The sequence below is a fragment of the Bombyx mori genome, chromosome 24 (assembly GCF_030269925.1).
Source record: "Bombyx mori chromosome 24, ASM3026992v2".
NCBI classification, from domain to species: domain Eukaryota; kingdom Metazoa; phylum Arthropoda; class Insecta; order Lepidoptera; family Bombycidae; genus Bombyx; species Bombyx mori.
Genome location: NC_085130.1, coordinates 16,411,213 through 16,427,874, shown reverse-complemented (window position 1 = coordinate 16,427,874; position 16,662 = coordinate 16,411,213). Strand labels below are relative to the sequence as shown.

The 16,662-nt window shown below is 38.8% G+C and overlaps 2 protein-coding genes across 7 annotated transcripts; one reads left to right on the top strand and one right to left on the bottom strand.

Annotated features, from left to right (window-relative positions):
* Positions 1 to 3,647: 3,647 nt before the first annotated feature.
* LOC101745614 (uncharacterized) lies at positions 3,648 to 16,502 on the top strand. Of its 5 annotated transcripts, none has more exons than XM_038019904.2 (5): positions 5,667 to 5,904; positions 6,123 to 6,221; positions 9,341 to 9,435; positions 10,670 to 10,799; positions 16,343 to 16,502. In XM_038019904.2, exons 2-5 carry the CDS (start codon positions 6,199 to 6,201, stop codon positions 16,449 to 16,451), a joined length of 357 nt encoding a protein of 118 aa, XP_037875832.1. In that variant the 5' UTR covers positions 5,667 to 5,904; positions 6,123 to 6,198; the 3' UTR covers positions 16,452 to 16,502. The 5 variants fall into 5 exon arrangements, with proteins under 5 accessions (XP_004926486.1, XP_037875832.1, XP_004926487.1 ...); XM_062675865.1 differs by lacking the exon at positions 5,667 to 5,904 and adding an exon at positions 5,908 to 6,036; XM_004926429.4 differs by lacking the exons at positions 5,667 to 5,904; positions 6,123 to 6,221 and adding an exon at positions 3,648 to 3,810.
* On the bottom strand, positions 12,444 to 15,054 carry LOC101745471 (uncharacterized). 2 transcript variants are annotated; one of them, XM_062675860.1, is made up of 3 exons: positions 14,816 to 15,038; positions 14,378 to 14,461; positions 12,444 to 13,707 (listed from the first exon to the last, which is right to left on the bottom strand). In XM_062675860.1, the coding sequence occupies exon 3, from the start codon at positions 13,694 to 13,696 to the stop codon at positions 12,515 to 12,517; it is 1,182 nt and encodes a 393-aa protein (XP_062531844.1). In that variant the 5' UTR covers positions 13,697 to 13,707; positions 14,378 to 14,461; positions 14,816 to 15,038; the 3' UTR covers positions 12,444 to 12,514. The 2 variants fall into 2 exon arrangements, with proteins under 2 accessions (XP_062531844.1, XP_004926483.1); XM_004926426.5 differs by lacking the exon at positions 14,378 to 14,461 and having other exon boundaries at positions 14,816 to 15,054.
* Positions 16,503 to 16,662: the final 160 nt, after the last annotated feature.

Below are 16,662 nucleotides of genomic sequence, written 5' to 3'. Positions count from 1 at the left end.
GAACGTGGGTAGCTCATTAATTAGGAATTGGCGCGAAAACATATTTGTAATGAAGCAGTTTGACGACTACGGGTCTAGAGTGGCCATATCAGCGCCACCGGGCTAGTAGGTGAGCTCACGGGGCTCAAACCTGACGACATTGCTAACACGAACCCTAGCAAGAGCAGTGCTTCGCAGAATCTACCACCGGATCGGAAACGCGTCCCACTGCGAAGATCCGGCGAGAAACTCAGTGGGCTGTGTCTGTGGGTTCATTTACTCGCCGAGCCCCTCGTCGCAAGCGACGGGTTCGACGAGAACGATGACCGGTCCTTGAGCTACCTAGAAGCACCGTTATTGGATCGGGAGGATCCGAAATGACGTGTTTTGGGTATTTGAATCTGTCATTCCTTCACAACATACAATGTGCTTCAAATTGAATTTGAACAGAGGCGGCGATAATTGTAATCTAATTGTTTATGTTTTTATCTATTAATACCATAAGAATTATCACAATCTAACACGTTTTTCTCGCGTAGGCTTATGTCATCTTTCGCATCCCATATCGTTCGTAGCCTATGGGGCCATTTCGAGAACTTGATAATATTGGCCCTAGCAAGAGCAGTGCTTCTAGAATCTACCACCGGATCGGAAACGCGACCAACTGAGATGATCCGGCGAGAAACTCAATGACCTATATTCGCATTGTGATTCACGATCGCTTCTGTCGCTGAGAAAGGTGGAGTGGCGGCCACCCACACAAAAAAGGAAAAAAAAAATTAGGTACTTTGGGCTTTCGACGATGGAGACCAGTTGCTCCAAGCTGCGACCACCTTTAACCTGGCAGTGGCGAATACGTGGTTCCAGAAACGGCCTGAACACCTTATCACCTATAAGAGTGGTAACCACGCGACACAGATCGACTACTTTCTGATTAAGAGAAGTAAGTTGGTCTGTGTCAAAAACTGCAAAGTACTGCCGGGTGAAGCATTGGTGACGCAGCATAGACTGCTACTAATGGACATTACGATCAGTTACAAGTACCTAAGGAGAAAAAAACCGTCTCTCGCCAAAAATTAGATGGCGTATGCTAGAGACAGATGAGTATGCTGGTCGATTTAGGGAAATAATGATAGAAAACATCTTGGAAATGAAGGATATGAAAGAGAAATCTGCGAATGATTGTTGGGATGAAATGGCAAATAGTGTCAGGAAGACAGCTAAGGCTGTGCTCGGCGAATCAAAAGGGAAAGGTATAATTGACAAGGATACGTGGTGGTGGAATGAGAATGTACAGAGAGAATTGAAAGAAAAGAAGAATGCATTCAAAAAGTGGCAACTAGAAAGAGGTAATGAAAGTGAGAGGCAAGCTAGGAAGAATGAGTATAGAGAATGTAAGAAAAAGGCCACTAAAGCGGTTGCTATAGCCAGGTCTGACGCTCAGAAACGGTTGTATGCCGCTTTAGATGAACCTCGTGGACAAAAGGAACTTTACCGTATTACAAGAGCTAGAGAAGAAAGTGCGAAAGATATTAAGCATGTCAGATGTATGAAAAATGAAGAAGTGATCCCTACGGAATGGAGCATCAGTACGCTGGTGCCCATATACAAAAATAAAGGGGACGTGCAAGACTGCGGCAGCTATCGGGGAATAAAGCTTATGTCTCATAGTATGAAAGTTTGGGAGAAAGTGATAGAAAAGCGATTGCGAGATGAAAGTGAGATCACCCAAAACCAGTTCGGGTTCATGCCTGGTCGCGGGACAACGGACGCCATATTTGCACTCCGCCAAGTGTGCGAAAAACATCGCGACGTGCACAGGAATCTGCATATGGTGTTCGTTGATCTGGAAAAAGCGTACGACCGAGTACCTAGAGCAGTTTTGTGGTGGGCATTGAATGAGAAAGGTATACCTGGTAAGTATGTGAGGTTAATCTGTGCCATGTACAGTCGAGCCAGGACGTATGTACGAACCGCCGCGGGGAATTCCGACGAGTTCAGTGTGGCAGTGGGCTTACACCAAGGGTCTGCACTAAGTCCCTATCTCTTCCTGCTTGTGATGGATGCCTTGACATCGGAGATACAGGAAGAGCCCCCTTGGTGTATGCTGTTTGCCGATGACATAGTGCTCGTCGGAGAAAACGGGCTCGAGGTCCAAAACATACTGGAGAAATGGCGATGCAAGTTGGAGAGTGTTGGCCTAAAAATCAGCAGATCGAAAACGGAACATCTGTTCTGTGATTTTGGCGGTCTCTCCAATTTTACACCCATTTCCCTCGACGGAACACCTTTGCCAGTATGTCAAGACTTCCGATACCTAGGGTCTGTTATCCAAAGCGACGGTGAACTGGATCGTACTGTGAGGCACAGAATTGACGCAGGATGGATGAAATGGCGGCAGGTCACGGGCACTATATGTGACTCGCACATCCCTCTTCCCCTAAAAGGGAAGATATATAAGACCTTAATAAGGCCTGCCGTCTTGTATGGATCAGCTTGTTGGACAACGAAAGGGGCGGATGAAAGGCGATTGCATGCAGCAGAGATGCGAATGTTGCGATGGATGTGTGGAGTAACGAGAATGGATAGAATACGGAATGAATATGTTAGAGGAAGTCTGAAAGTGGCACCTGTGACAGAGAAGCTGAGGAGTGCACGTTTGGGATGGTATGGACATGTGATGAGACGAAATGAAAATGAGGTTGTTAAGAGAGTGTTAACTATGAATGTGGAAGGATTTAGAGGAAGAGGTAGACCTAAGAAGAAATGGATGGATTGTGTGAAAGACGATATGGGTAGGAGGGGAGTGAGCGAAGAAATGGTATATGATAGAAGAGTATGGAAGGAGAAAACATGTTGCGCCGACCCCAGGTGACTGGGAAAAGGGCAGGATAATGATGATGATGGGCTTTCGACGAAAAATCAAAACACTTTAGATAGACTTCCTTTATTACTACAATTTCAAACAGATTTCGTTTTAGTCGGAATACTTAAATTGCTTTATCCGGTACACTTAAAGAGATCGTCCTGGTTCTGGCTTCAAATTATAATTGTTTGTAACTCCGCTGAATCAGTAATGACCATTAAAACTCCTTTACACACAAACAAACAAACGAGGTAGTAAAAGCGTATTTGAAGTCGTCGCGGCCTAAAGGATAAGACGTCCGGTGCATTCGTATGTAGCGATGCACCGGTGTTCGAATCCCGCAGGCGGGTACCAATTTTTCTAATGAAATACGTACTTAACAAATGTTCACGTGTAATAAAAATGAAACCCGCAAAATTATAATTTGCCTAGGTAATTACTGGTGGTAGGACCTCTTGTGAGTCTGCACGGGTAGGTACCACCGCCCTGGCTATTTCTGCCGTGCAGCAGTAATGCGTCTCGGTTTGAAGGGTGGGGCAGCCGTTGTAACTTTACTGAGACCTTAGAACTTATATCTCAAGGTGGGTGGCGCATTTACGTTGTAGATGTCTATGGGCTCCAGTTACCACTTAACACCAGGTGGGCTGTGAGATCGTCCACCCATCTAAGCAATTAATAAAAAAAAGAAGATATAATTGCCTTACATCTTATCTCGACATGGATTCGTGGTATGTTTTGCAACCCCATTCATAATCGAGTCAATTTCAATCCCTCAAATGCGAATACCTAGATCACTGTAACATTGTCATGTACTTTGTATTAACAAACAGTAATGGCCAAAACTAATTAACTTTTAAATAGGTCGTCGTATTTATCGTAACAATATTAATAATAAACATAATTACTTATGTCGTTATGTGATTAGTACATCGCTGCACGGACTCAGATATGGACGCTAAGTTAAGGTGAGTGTTTTTAAATTAATTTATTGAGTTTAAAAAATGGCGGGAAGTAAGAGCAAAAACAGAAAAAAGAACGTAATGTCTGCACGTGTCAAATTCAAAGCTATTTTACTCAAAGAATTTATTTGCATTAACACAATTCGTTTTTTTTTAAATTGTTTTAATCTATGAATCCTATTTTAGTTTAACAAATTGAGTTTTTGTATACAATATCTTATTATGTTATAGTTCAGATTTGTACAAAAAATCATTCGTAAAATAGTTTCTACGGTTGTATAAAGTTATAAATGAAGTAAAGCTCACTTGGTGTAGAGTAGTTCACGGATCCGATAAAAACATTGTGTAACAATATACCATGTCCCTTGAGTCATGAGGTCTGAAGTCTCATCATATTGTATAATAATTGTTTCAATAATCACGATTGCATGATTGTCGCAAGAGCGGCTTGCCTCTGCCCCTGGCATTGCTGAAGTCCATGGGCGACGGTAACCACTCACCATCAGGTGGGCCGTATGCTTGTCTGCCTACAAGGCCAATCCAAAAAACAAATACACGTTCGGTTCACAATAAATGGATACATTACTTTTTTTATATCTCTAAATCAGGAGTGGCCAATCGGTAAATCGCGATCGACCGGTCGATCGTGGCTATTAGTTCAGTCGATCGTGGCAAGACAAAAAAGTTAAATATAAACTAGCTGACCCGGCAAACATTGTTTTGCCATATATAAGATTTCTAGGGAATTTCTAGTGTAGAAAAAAAAAACTAACTTATTGTAAGTGTGTAAGGATGTGGTAAATGAGTGAAAGAGGTATGTAGTGCTGTGAACGATGAGGGAATATATAATAAAAATAACAAAACCTCATTCAACCACATAATACCTCATTATAACAAAAAAAATGTCCAAATAAAAAATAATATGTTAGGGGTGGACAACCCTAATCACTTAGGGGTATGAAAAATAGATAGTAGCCGATTCTCAGGCTTACTGAATATGCATAAAAAATTTCATGAGAATCGGTCAAGCGGTTTCGGAGGAGTATGGGAACGAACATTGTGACACGAGAATTTTATATATTAGAAGACTGCGCAACGTAATCACCAATTGCTACACGCATTGTCTTCATCTTGTATCATTTGTAAATTACTATTACGTCACATTATTTATGCTCTCTTCTACACAATATTTCTCTTTTATTATATAACTAGCTGACCCGGCAGACTTCGTAGTCCCTTAATCGAGAAATAAAAGACCTAAACTTTTGTATAAAATAAACTTAAAACAAACAAAAGGAATCCGTCCAACGGGGAAACCATCACAGGGAAAACAAAATTGTTATTTTTTATCTAATTCCGAGCATTTTCATATTTATCTACCTTTTAAATCTTCTCTGGGCTTCCACAAATAATTCAAGACCAAAATTAACCAAATCGGTCCAGCCGTTCTCGAGTTTTAGCGAGACTAACGAACAGCAAAGGCTATCAAAGAGTAAGATCCCAGGGCCCCCAGACGTCACGCATTTTCTGACGAACGAAATGTGGCCGATTGCGTAGTGTTAGTATGAACTAAGAACGCATGCCTACCTGCTACCTTGCTTAGACGGCCAATTTTCAGGTATCAATTACTCAAGGTACATAAAATCATTACCTACTTCACGTATTTTCTGAAAGCTGATTTTGACGTATATTTTAGGCAATATCATTAAAGACACATTACATTGGTAGATCGCAGTGTCTTTCGTCAGTAGACAGTAGATCTTGGTTCTAATTAAGTTGGCCACCTCTGCTCTAAATAAAAAAAAAAAATATATTTTAATAGACATTTAAAGCCATAAACAATTTTGTTTTATTTGTATTGTGGTATATATTAAGTAGATAACTCAAATAGCAACCTCTGTGTTTAGATCTATTACTTTAAAAACCATTTACAATAACATTTTCCACTTTAATTAAATTTATGCACATAATTTAAATTATCAAAAGAGCCTTGTAAAATTTTTCAATGTTTTGTGATTTTTGTCAATATGTTTTAGCGATTTGGGTCACATTTTCTATGACTTAATGATTCCTAAATATATATATGTGGGTAGAAGTAAGGTAAGCTGTCTCATACAAGGAGCAAATTAAAATTCAACAACGCATCGTCTTGTGGGGAAGTGAATGTAGCAGTTGTTAAGTGAATTGTGTTGAGTTTAATAATTTAATAATACATTTTGACGATATCTATAGGTACTAATATTATAAAGCTGAAGAGTTTGTTTGTTTGAACGCGCTAATCTCAGGAACTACTGGTCCGATTTGAAAAATTCTTTCAGTGTTAGATAGCCCATTTATGGAGGAAGGCTATAGACTATATAACATCAATCTAAGACCAATACAAGTCGAGCACCAATGAAGAATGTTTCAAAATCGAGGTATTTTTTTTCTTTTGACATACTTTAACATTCTATAATTCAAAAATATTTTCACTTTCTACGTAAATGAAGTGGAGGTAATATTTCGCGTTATGCCAAAGTAACTTTTCCACACGGTTGGAGTCGCGGGCTAAAGCTAGTTATTCATAATAGAGAAAACCTAATGTAACCTAACCTAAATGAAACGTCTTACTTTTAAACACTAAGATTATTGTACATTTTTTAATTTATAATTTACTTTAATAACCTTAAAGTACATGTTTTTATCCGCAACACGCTTGGTCAGATTACAGAAATAGAGTTATCAGCAACATGCTTCGTAAAAAATTACAATACTTACTTTCAGCTGTAAGCGTCGTCATATCTTTCTTATACCTTTAAACGAGCAATTCTTGTATATTAATATATATATATAATCTGAATCTCGGAAACGGCTCCAACGATTTTCATAAAATTTAGTATACAAGGGACTTCGGGGGCGATAAATCGATCTAGCTACGATTTATTTTTAGAAAATGTTTTATTCGTGTTTTCAATAATCAACTCTTCCCGACATCTATTGGCGAATAATAATACCTTTGAACGAGCAATTCTTGTATATAAACATATTATATATAATCTGAATCTCGGAAACGGCTCCAACGATTTTCATAAAATTTAGTATACAGGGGATTTCGGGGGCGATAAATCGATCTAGGCTCGGTCATCATCTAGTACTAGTAAGTAACTTATAGGTCCACGCTAACAGCAATGCGCGCGTAGGCATCGGCTAGTCAAACATTATTGCTATCTGTGGAGCGAAGTGTACCAAGTTTTATGGAGGGTGTAAATTAAGGAGTACCATAACAGTGTATTAAAAAGTGTCCACTGAAAGGAAGCTAATTAATATGGTGCCATAGTAGCAAGTGGAATGATTTTAAAAACAGCGCCATCAACTATTAGAATAGGATATTAAATTAAGAAGGAAAGGAACACTACCTACGTAAATAGGAATATAAAGAAATATTTATGAAGAATCATTTATTACTGGTGGTAGGACCTCTTGTGAGTCCGCGCGGTAAGTACCACCACCCCGTCTATTTCTGCCGTGAAGCAGAAATGCGTTTCGGTTTGAAGGGTGGGGTAGCCGTTGTAACTATACTAAGACCTTAAACTTATATCTCAAGGTGGGTGGCGCATTTACGTTGTAGATGTCTATGGGCTCCAGTAACCACTTAACACCAGATGGGCTGTGAGCTCGTCCACCCATCAAAGCAATAAATAAAAAATTTAACCCAGTACACATCGCTCTGTTTAAAACTATTATATTCATATCATTTCCACTTCCTACACTAATTGCGTTATTTCGGTAAGTCTTCTTCTAACAATAGCTCTGGGCTCACCACAGGTGGACACTTTTTCTACTTGTCCCCTATACGAGAGGGCGCTTCTTACTTCTATCCGCTACAGCTGAGTTGAATATAAAAACCATTGACGCCATCTTTGAAAATATACCACTTGCAGTGGCGACGCCGTCCTGACTGGTCGCTTCGGTCGTCGCGGCGGACAATTTTCGTACATAGAGAGCGTGCCTCCCTAAGTGTGCTTTAAAATTCCATGACCTTTATGTTTATTATTTCGTCATCTAAACGTTCTCTACAATCCGTTAATTTCGCAATACAGCCTATCATTTTCCTATTGATAATTAGTTTTGAACTACATTGAGATTTTGAACTCGCAGCTTACTTATAGTAAGCGGCACGTAAGTTGGCAAGGTTTTGGTGTAGTGGGGGTAATGTCGCGCATGGTGCACATTGCAACAAAAAATGGTCACTTTTATTGCCCGCATATAATTTAATTTAATTTTTTATTTGCCGTAATTTGTTTTTAAGCCCTTGTGTTTAGAAGAAAGTTAAAGAAAAGAGAGGAATTCGTGAAGTGTATTAGGTGTTATAAATAAAATACAATTAAAAATTAAGAAGTTTATTTAAAAAAATATACTTAATATTAAAAATTATTTATTCATTTATTTATTTATTCAACTTAATGCACATAAGTACAATGGCGGACTTAATGCCTGAGAGAATCCTGTGGTAGGTGCATAACTTAATGTGAAACAACCAAACTACATTATACAATATACAAACACATACACGGTATACATATATATATATATATATAATCACACAAATAACGTACACAATTTTATATCATGATAATAATATAAAATTTACACATATATCTATATATAATCTCTATCATATACTCACATATTCACATACATATTCATATACACACTTAAACACAACTTAAAAATATAACAAAGAAATAGAACCAGATATACATATATATATAGTACAAGAAAATAGTATATTGCACAGAACACACATTGCAGGTCAAATTTGTAAGTTTTTAAGTTTCTCCAGAAAAAGTTGGCGTACCTAATTATGTGTCGCCGTCATCATTATCATTTTCTAATAGTGCTACCCCTTGGATTAAATTTATGGTAGCACCTGAGCTGGTGGAAGGAGTTGGCTCCTCATCGTTGACATAACGAAGAGTCGCTGTCGTGACTGGCGTAAATAACAAAACGCTCAGTGACTGAATCGACTATATGGTCATTGGTATTTGGTCCTGGCATTGCAAACAAATTTAAAAGAATAACACTCGTAACAAAAACTAAATTTAAAACAATAATAACAACTCGTAACAAAAACTGAATATAAACAAAGGACTCCTACAATTTAGTAGGCGCATGTGTAACCAGGAGCGAACGGAACGTGGACGCGGTGCGGGAGGGGAGGGTCGACTGACTCACCAATCGTGCGCTCGGAACGGTGCTACGTCTTTCCCCGCGTCCCGTTTGACAACCAAAGAGACCTAAAAAACGACTTCTGCGCATCTTACGACTCTTGCCAAGTTACGTGCCGGGGACTATACTATACCTCCAATCGTTTGATATCAAATGTATATACATTATCTGTTTAGAATAAAAAAAGGAAAAATGTATCTAAAAATACTATGTACTAAAAATGTATATACATGCGATCTCTTTTATCGCTGGAACAAAAAGCCGCATCAAGTATACTGACTGATTGAGTTTGGATAACAGATATAAAGATAGTTTGATCATTTTTCAGATTACTCCTGTTGTTCGTATTGTTCGGAGCGCTGACAGCCCTGATGCCGGAAGAAAATTTCAGTGCTGCCAATATTAATAATTCTAACGTACCGGGTATGTTGGTTTTTAACTAATGGCAACAGTGTCCAAAGTATATGACGGAGAGGCTGGTTCCAAGGGGTTTTTAAAATGATGACGTCGGCGTTTCTGATGCCTTTCTCTTCATTATTATCATTGCCTTTTTTAGCGACAGTAATTAAGACTCATGAATTCCGTTTATTATATCAAGTGTACCACGATAACAAGTACAGAGCTCCGCTCCGTTTGACTACTTGAGCTGGAATGTCTTGTGCGTTCAAACCATATCTGTTTGAAAAATAAAAGTGTCCGTCGAAAAGCTTCCAATTAGTGTGGCGCCGGCGTAGCGAGTGGTGTAATTTCAAAGATGGCGTCGCAAGTTTTTTTATAAAAATTTTGAACTCCGCATTCTCAACAAACCACGCTAGTGCTATTAGAAAACTTTTTCAACTTATCCACATGTAAGCTAATTTATTTATGGAGCTAATTAAGCTATGGAGGGTAGAAATAAGGAGAATCATTTCATAAGGGAAAAAAGTTGAAAAAGTGTCCTGCTGTATACTATAATAAATAACAGTTCAAAAACCTATCACAATCGCGCTGGTGTACATAAAGGGTATGAATGTAGGAATTGTAGATGAAGTATGCCGAATTAAAAATTTAATATCATTTCGACTAAAGTATAACAGTTAATTGAAAATTTCAACAGCTTACGTTGGACAAAATAATGCAGTAAATATAAATTATAACCATAAAGAATTATTACAAGAAAACGTGCTTCTATAGTGATTTTATTTCCACCACCTTAGTTTAATACATTTCGATGGACATTTTTCATAAACACAGATGATTCTCTTTACCTCTACCCTCCATAGTTTACAATCTATTTTCCTTGTTCTTTTTTTCTTAAATATGGCAACTGGCTTCTTCTTCTTGTTGCCAGTATCGAGTTTACGAAAATATTAAATTAATAAATACATATTTTTATGTGAAAAATGACATGAAGTTAATTAATTTAAGACAAAAAAAAATTGTAATGAAATTAAGCGAAACGAAATTAGCTGAAATAGTCTCAGTAAAACGGTGGTTATTTACGAAACATTTTGGAAGAACCCACGTCCGACCATCGTTATCGCAAGATTAAACCTAAAGATACCCTAAATAAAAAAGATAAAACAACTCTGATTAACATCGCATTGCATTCGCATTCCCTCCCGCCTAAAAATCCTTCTACCCTCCATAAGCGCGGTTTTCTAATGTCTTTTCACAGATACGGATGCAACGCAAAGGAATTGCACGACAGGCAATGGAACACCGGGGTCGTGCGTCCTCCGACGTTATTGCGACTACGGGACTGTCTTCATAGATTTTACACTGTACGCTCCGCGAAAATATGTCAGGTAAAATAAACGTTTTCATAGGCTTACACACACACACACACACACACACCTCCAATCACCAGGTGAGCCCCAATCGGCGGCTCTCCCAACCTTGTGAAACAGCAGGACCTGAAATTTATCGAGTGCCATCTTGAGTCCCAACTTTTGGATCTTACCGACTATGAGTGCCACCCCTGCGTAGGCAAGTCGGTCAGACTCATGCTAGTCTTTTCCCCGAGTGATGAGCAGCGTGTCATCCGTGTAACACACAACACGTAGGCCCTGAGAGGGCTGTGAAGGACGCTTCGTAGGACCCAGTCGTAGCCAATATCCTGAGGTTCATGGACCAAAGCCTGTAAAACACTACCGAAAAGTGGAGCAACGCACCTTCGTATCCAGTGCACACGACCGACCTATCCTCGAGATAGGGCCCGAACAGCCAGCCACTCATCGTTTGACTACTCCGCTATGGTGTGGAAAAAGAGATTGTACGCCATAGCAGGGTGGTTAAAATTCGCTTGGAGGAAACGATGGACGTGACCCATTATTGAGGGGGCCACGCTCATCACTCCTCCGTCCGCCACGGCCGACAGTTGTCGGGTAATTGGCGAGGCTGTGCTTGATGCCGAAACCCTGGAGGCATTACCAAGATCTTGCCTCTTGCAGTAGCACGTGAGAGAAGATTCAGCCCACGTGTAGCTCTTCAAGCGTGTTGGCAGGCTTCCCACTGGGAAGCGTGTGGGTGGCTGTCCACACGGGGTACCGCTCCATGCGGTACAGGCTCTGGAGTCCCCTCTCCTTAACACGGGCAAGGGCGTACTTCTTCTGGGGTACGATGGCGATAGCCACTTGCTCCTTCGTGGCGCAATCATCGAAAGCCGCCCATTTGACTTCCGCCGTTTAAATTTGTACTATATATATACATGTACTTTAGTAGTAGTAGGACATATTGTGAGGGCAAGGCTGGGTGCCGCCACCCTAGAACGGTGCTCTTAGGTGCCTCAAGCACCGGTCATCGTTCTCGTCGAACCCGTCGCTTGCGACGAAGGGCTCGACGAGTAAATTAACCCACAGACACAGCCCACTGAGTTTCTGGCCGGATCTTCTTAGTGGATCGCGTTTCCGATCTGGTGGTAGATTCTGCGAAGCACTGCTCTTGGTAGGGCCAGTGTTAGCAACACTCCGGTTTGAGACCCGTGAGCTCACCTACCAGTTAAGGTTACACTGAAATAGCCTCTCAAGGCTCTCAGCTTAGGTAGGAGAAAAAAAAGGCACCCTGCGTATTTCTACCGTGGAAAAGTAATGCGTTTTGGTTTGAAGGGTGGGCCAGCCAGTCACACTGTAAAAACTGATACTTTAAAATTCATATCTCAAGATTAAACTCGGCATTTACGTTGTTCAAGTCTATGAGCTCCGACAAACACTTAACATCACACGGGCCGTGAGCTCATCCGCCCACCTAAGCAATAAAATAAAAAATTAGACAAAGAGGTAACAAACATGTTGATCACAGGAACGTTTGCCCAAACTATCTCAAATAAACTCAAGGACCTCAGTCCAGCAGTCAAGGCGCTAACCAATCAATCAAAAGAATAAAACCATTTGCACAATGATGTGCCACATCATGTGAAAATGATTATTGGATTTAAAAAAAAAAACTTCATGTTTGTGTGTGTGACAACCAAATGTCATTTTAATTTATTCAAGAATTAAAATGTCAGAAATTGCTTCTCCATTCAGCAGTCATGGTACCACATGTTCTCGGCCAATTGTTTCACGTTAAACCGGTGCTTGCAATTCGTACAAAACCAATCGGGCTCGTTCTGGTGGTATATGTTATAGTGCTCCACGATTGTGTCTTCAATTGATTGACCAGTGAACAATACTTCACAATAACCACACCTCAGCTTCAACCAGTCTTTTGTGGGCATATTCTTATGTTCAAAGAAACCGTACTTGTTGTATGATATTTGTATCCTCGGTACAAGGGTTTCCTCTATTTGCAAATCATATTTGTTATCATCACTGACCCACTCGTCTGTGTAAAGATACCTGACATAGGCATATTGATTTAAGATCTTGCTGAACGAACAAGAGTTAACTATTGGGAGCGGTATCAGATCTAACTCATTCCGCATTAATTCAAATATGGTTTTGTAAAGGGAATAACCGGGGTGGTCCTTATAAAACATCATTAAATCTGTTAACAATCTATTAATGAAGGCTTTATTTAAATTTCTTTTGGCCGAGTTACTTCTGACCATCAGAGAAGTATTTAAAGCCTCTTTATTATAGACATGCTTAGTGTGCATCTTGTTGACTAGAACATGTTTGAGTACGTGTTTCATTTCACGTACAAAGGATATACACGGTAAATTTATATTTATCTGAACTTGTAATTTTAATATTGATTCTAAATCCCACATGTGTAGTATGATACGGTTGTGTATATTTTCAGTTAAGTTGAATATATCAGTGGAGTTCTCTGCTTGGGGGTTCCTGTGAATTAACTGGTTCAGCTGATCTCTCGAGCAGGACACTTCCATCATAACTTCATTCATTTTGTTGCTGTCTTTGGTAACTTTTTGAACTTCCTTCACTGCTTCGTTCGCAAGAGGCTTCGCAATCTCCAACATCTCACCCAAATACAACTTTATATTCTCATACTTACGTTCCAAAATCTTCTTAACGTACTCAGGTGATTTTTCCGCTTGTAAATTAGTTATTTGATCAAACTCGTCCCATTCAGGCCATTCTCTTAGATATTTTTTAATTATATTTACGTACACGTCCACTGTTAAGCTATGAAGAGTCCCAGTGTGAATATCAAAATCTTTATGTAATATCTGAATTATTTGTTTGTTTGTCAGCGTTAAGTTCATACTTGTGTAGTTTATTAACCGTTTGAATAGTTGCATTATTGGGCGATCTGAAACAGTAAAAGCATACTCTAATTTGGGTCCAGCTAGGTTTTTTTTTAATGCTTTGATGGGTGGACGAGCTCACGGCCTACCTGATGTTAAATGGTTACCGGAGCCCATAGACGTCTAAAACCCAGTCATCTTGAGATATGAGTTCTAAAGTCTATAGTTACAACGGCTGCCCCACCCTTCAAGCCAAAACGCATCACTCCTTCACGGCAGAAAGCAGAAATAGGCAGGACGGTACCTACCCGTGCGGACTTGCAAGAGGTCCTATAGCCAGTAATTACGCAAATTTCAGCAATACGCTTTTAGAAGCCTATAGCAGCATCCGAAGGTTAACGAGGACGTAGTAGGACGTCTTGTCCTACTACGTCCTCTACTTTAAATCTACCTAATATGACACTAGGTAGACTTAAGCAACGCGATAGTAAGAAACTTTAATTGTGACATACAATATAGTCAAAGGGTATAATGATGACCTAATTTTCAATAACAGCCAGCATTTACAATGTCAACCCTAAAACTCATTGCTACTAAATCTAAGAAATATTTCACTAGGTATTTACTGCCTTTTTAAGATTGCAAGGAATAAGTTTCTGGAAATAGTGAAGTTGTAATACAATACTAAACCTAAAATAAAAAATAATCATTCTATAGATAAATTCTAGTCATCACCTTTATTTTAGAATTGTTTTGTAAAATAATAATAAAACCTTTTTTATTGTTTAACTAGCTGACCCGGCTTCGTATTGCCTCAATCTATAAATAAAAGACGTAAATTTTTGTATAAAATTAACTTAAAACAAACAAAAGGAATCCTTCCGACGGGGGACACATAAAAGGAAAAACAAAATTGTTATTTTTATTTAATTCCAAGCATTTTCATAATTATCTACCTTTTAAGCCTTCTCTGGACTTCCACAAATAATTCAAGAACAAAATTAGCCAACTCGGTCCAGCCGTTCTCGAGTTTTAGCGAGAGTAACGAACAGCAATTCATTTTTATATTTAAAGAAGAAGATTAAGATAGATTATTGTCTAACTATTAGTTAAGTTTTTAGGTTTTGTAGATATATTGTACGGTTTGATAAAACAAATGTTTTCAAGACTGACCTTCTATAATTGTAATTCCAGAAACATTAGCCGCCTCAGGGTTTTTTACGTCGTTTTTCGAACTACACTCTGCCATATTTCAGATTGTTTAACAATAAGTAATAACTTGTGTTTGTTATGTTTTCATTTATTAGTCTTAGATATCTTGAAATATATTATTTTTTTCAAAATAAATATGGCGTGTAGGTATGTATACTAAAAGTAAACAATCGTGTATAATCTATGCAATCAATTTTTTTAAAGGATTTTATGACCTGGTTACTAAGACCTTTAAGTCATGTCTTATTTTAATTTATATTAAACATATTTTTATAAAAGATAATATGGGGTGAAATGAAATGAGATGAAATAAGATGAAATGAAATGAAGATGATTAATTTGAGACATTAATCAACTGGGATGAAATTAAATTAAATGAGATGATATGGGATGAAATGCAATCTCAGTAAAATGGTGGTCATTTTCTGAGAATTGTTCGGTGGAGTTTTTAGAAATCTCGAGAAGTTTCGTCCAGCGGCCTCGTTTCGTTTTCTCACATTTGTGCACTTTCACAGATATTAAACAGTTAATAAACCACCGTTATTGCACATTTAAACCTGAAGAAACACTAAATAGACAAAATAAAACATACTACACAACTTCACTCCTCGCGTTCCCGCCAAAAAGCCCAATGCAATTAACAAAGCAAAGTATAGATTATGTAACAGACTTAGATAATACACTTAAAACAGATAATAATGCTACGAAAACGATTTTCAATATCAATATTAGGTGAAATTTGAAAGGGTAAACAGGTTTCGTTTGAAGTCGTCGTGGCCTAAAAGATAAGACGCCCCGTGCATTCGTATTGATGCAACTGTGCCGAAGTTCGAATCCCGCAGGCAGGTACCAACTTTTTAAATGAAGTGCTTCTTCGACAACGAAGGAATAGCATCGTGTAATTAAAATCAAACTCGCAAAAATTACAATTTGCGTAATTTCTGATAGTGGGACGTCTTGTACGACGGCACGGGTAGGTCTACCCTGTCAATTTTTTTTTTTTGAAACATTATAACCATTAATTTTTTTGTGAAACAGCTTAACCAATCGTTTCGGTTTGAGGGGTGGGGCAGCTGTTGTACTGTAAAAACGGAGACTAGAACTCTTCATGCTTCAAAGTGAGTGGTGGCAATTATGATGTTGGGCTTTCATATCCTCGCAAACCCAGATGAGCCTTGAGCTCGTCCAGCCATCCCTATAAGAATAAAATTAAGCGTTGGAAAAACCTCCAGTGCACTAATGAGAGTTGCGACGCAATAAAATCCGTCAAATTGAAGTAGGTCGCGGCAATTACGTTGTTTTGTCTATGGTTCTATGTCACAAGTGGGCAATGAACGTTTGGCCTAAAGGTCTAGATACCAGGCCATAAACTCAAAAAAAAAAGTGTGCAATGAACTGGTTTTCTAGGTACAACCAAAAATAACCTGGTGGTATTTCGAGGAAATGGGCATTTGGTTGTCAAAAACGTTTTATGTATTATTTTCACAGACAATGCGGCGACAAAGAAGCTTGCTGCCCCTTCACCGCTCAGCTTCCGGTGCTCCAAGCAAACACTTCAGAAGATGACGCTTCGTTTGAATTTGACGAAAACGATTAAAATTGATCTTTTGCTGTTTGATAAGCTGTGATATTAAATTTTGTAATTTAACATCGCCCTATTATTCGCCCCCTAACTGCTTTATTTTTAAACGAATATAATCGAAGTACGATGGTAGTCCGAACGAAAAATTCGTTTAAGACTGTACGGATATTCATATGAGGCCTATAAAATCAAAGGCAGCTAAATCCAAGTCTATCAAATATTCAGG

Excerpts from the sequence above, each read along its gene's own strand:
- LOC101745614 (XM_038019904.2), top strand. The coding sequence starts at position 6,199 with ATGAAGAATGTTTCAAAATCGAG. Across the intron at positions 6,222-9,340 it reads AAGAATGTTTCAAAATCGAG|ATTACTCCTGTTGTTCGTAT; the intron begins GTATTTTTTTTC and ends ATCATTTTTCAG. Across the intron at positions 9,436-10,669 it reads TAATAATTCTAACGTACCGG|ATACGGATGCAACGCAAAGG; the intron begins GTATGTTGGTTT and ends GTCTTTTCACAG.
- LOC101745471 (XM_004926426.5), bottom strand. The coding sequence starts at position 14,891 with ATGGCAGAGTGTAGTTCGAAAAACGACGTAAAAAACCCTGAGGCGGCT. Across the intron at positions 13,708-14,815 it reads TGGAATTACAATTATAGAAG|ATCGCCCAATAATGCAACTA; the intron begins GTCAGTCTTGAA and ends TTACTGTTTCAG.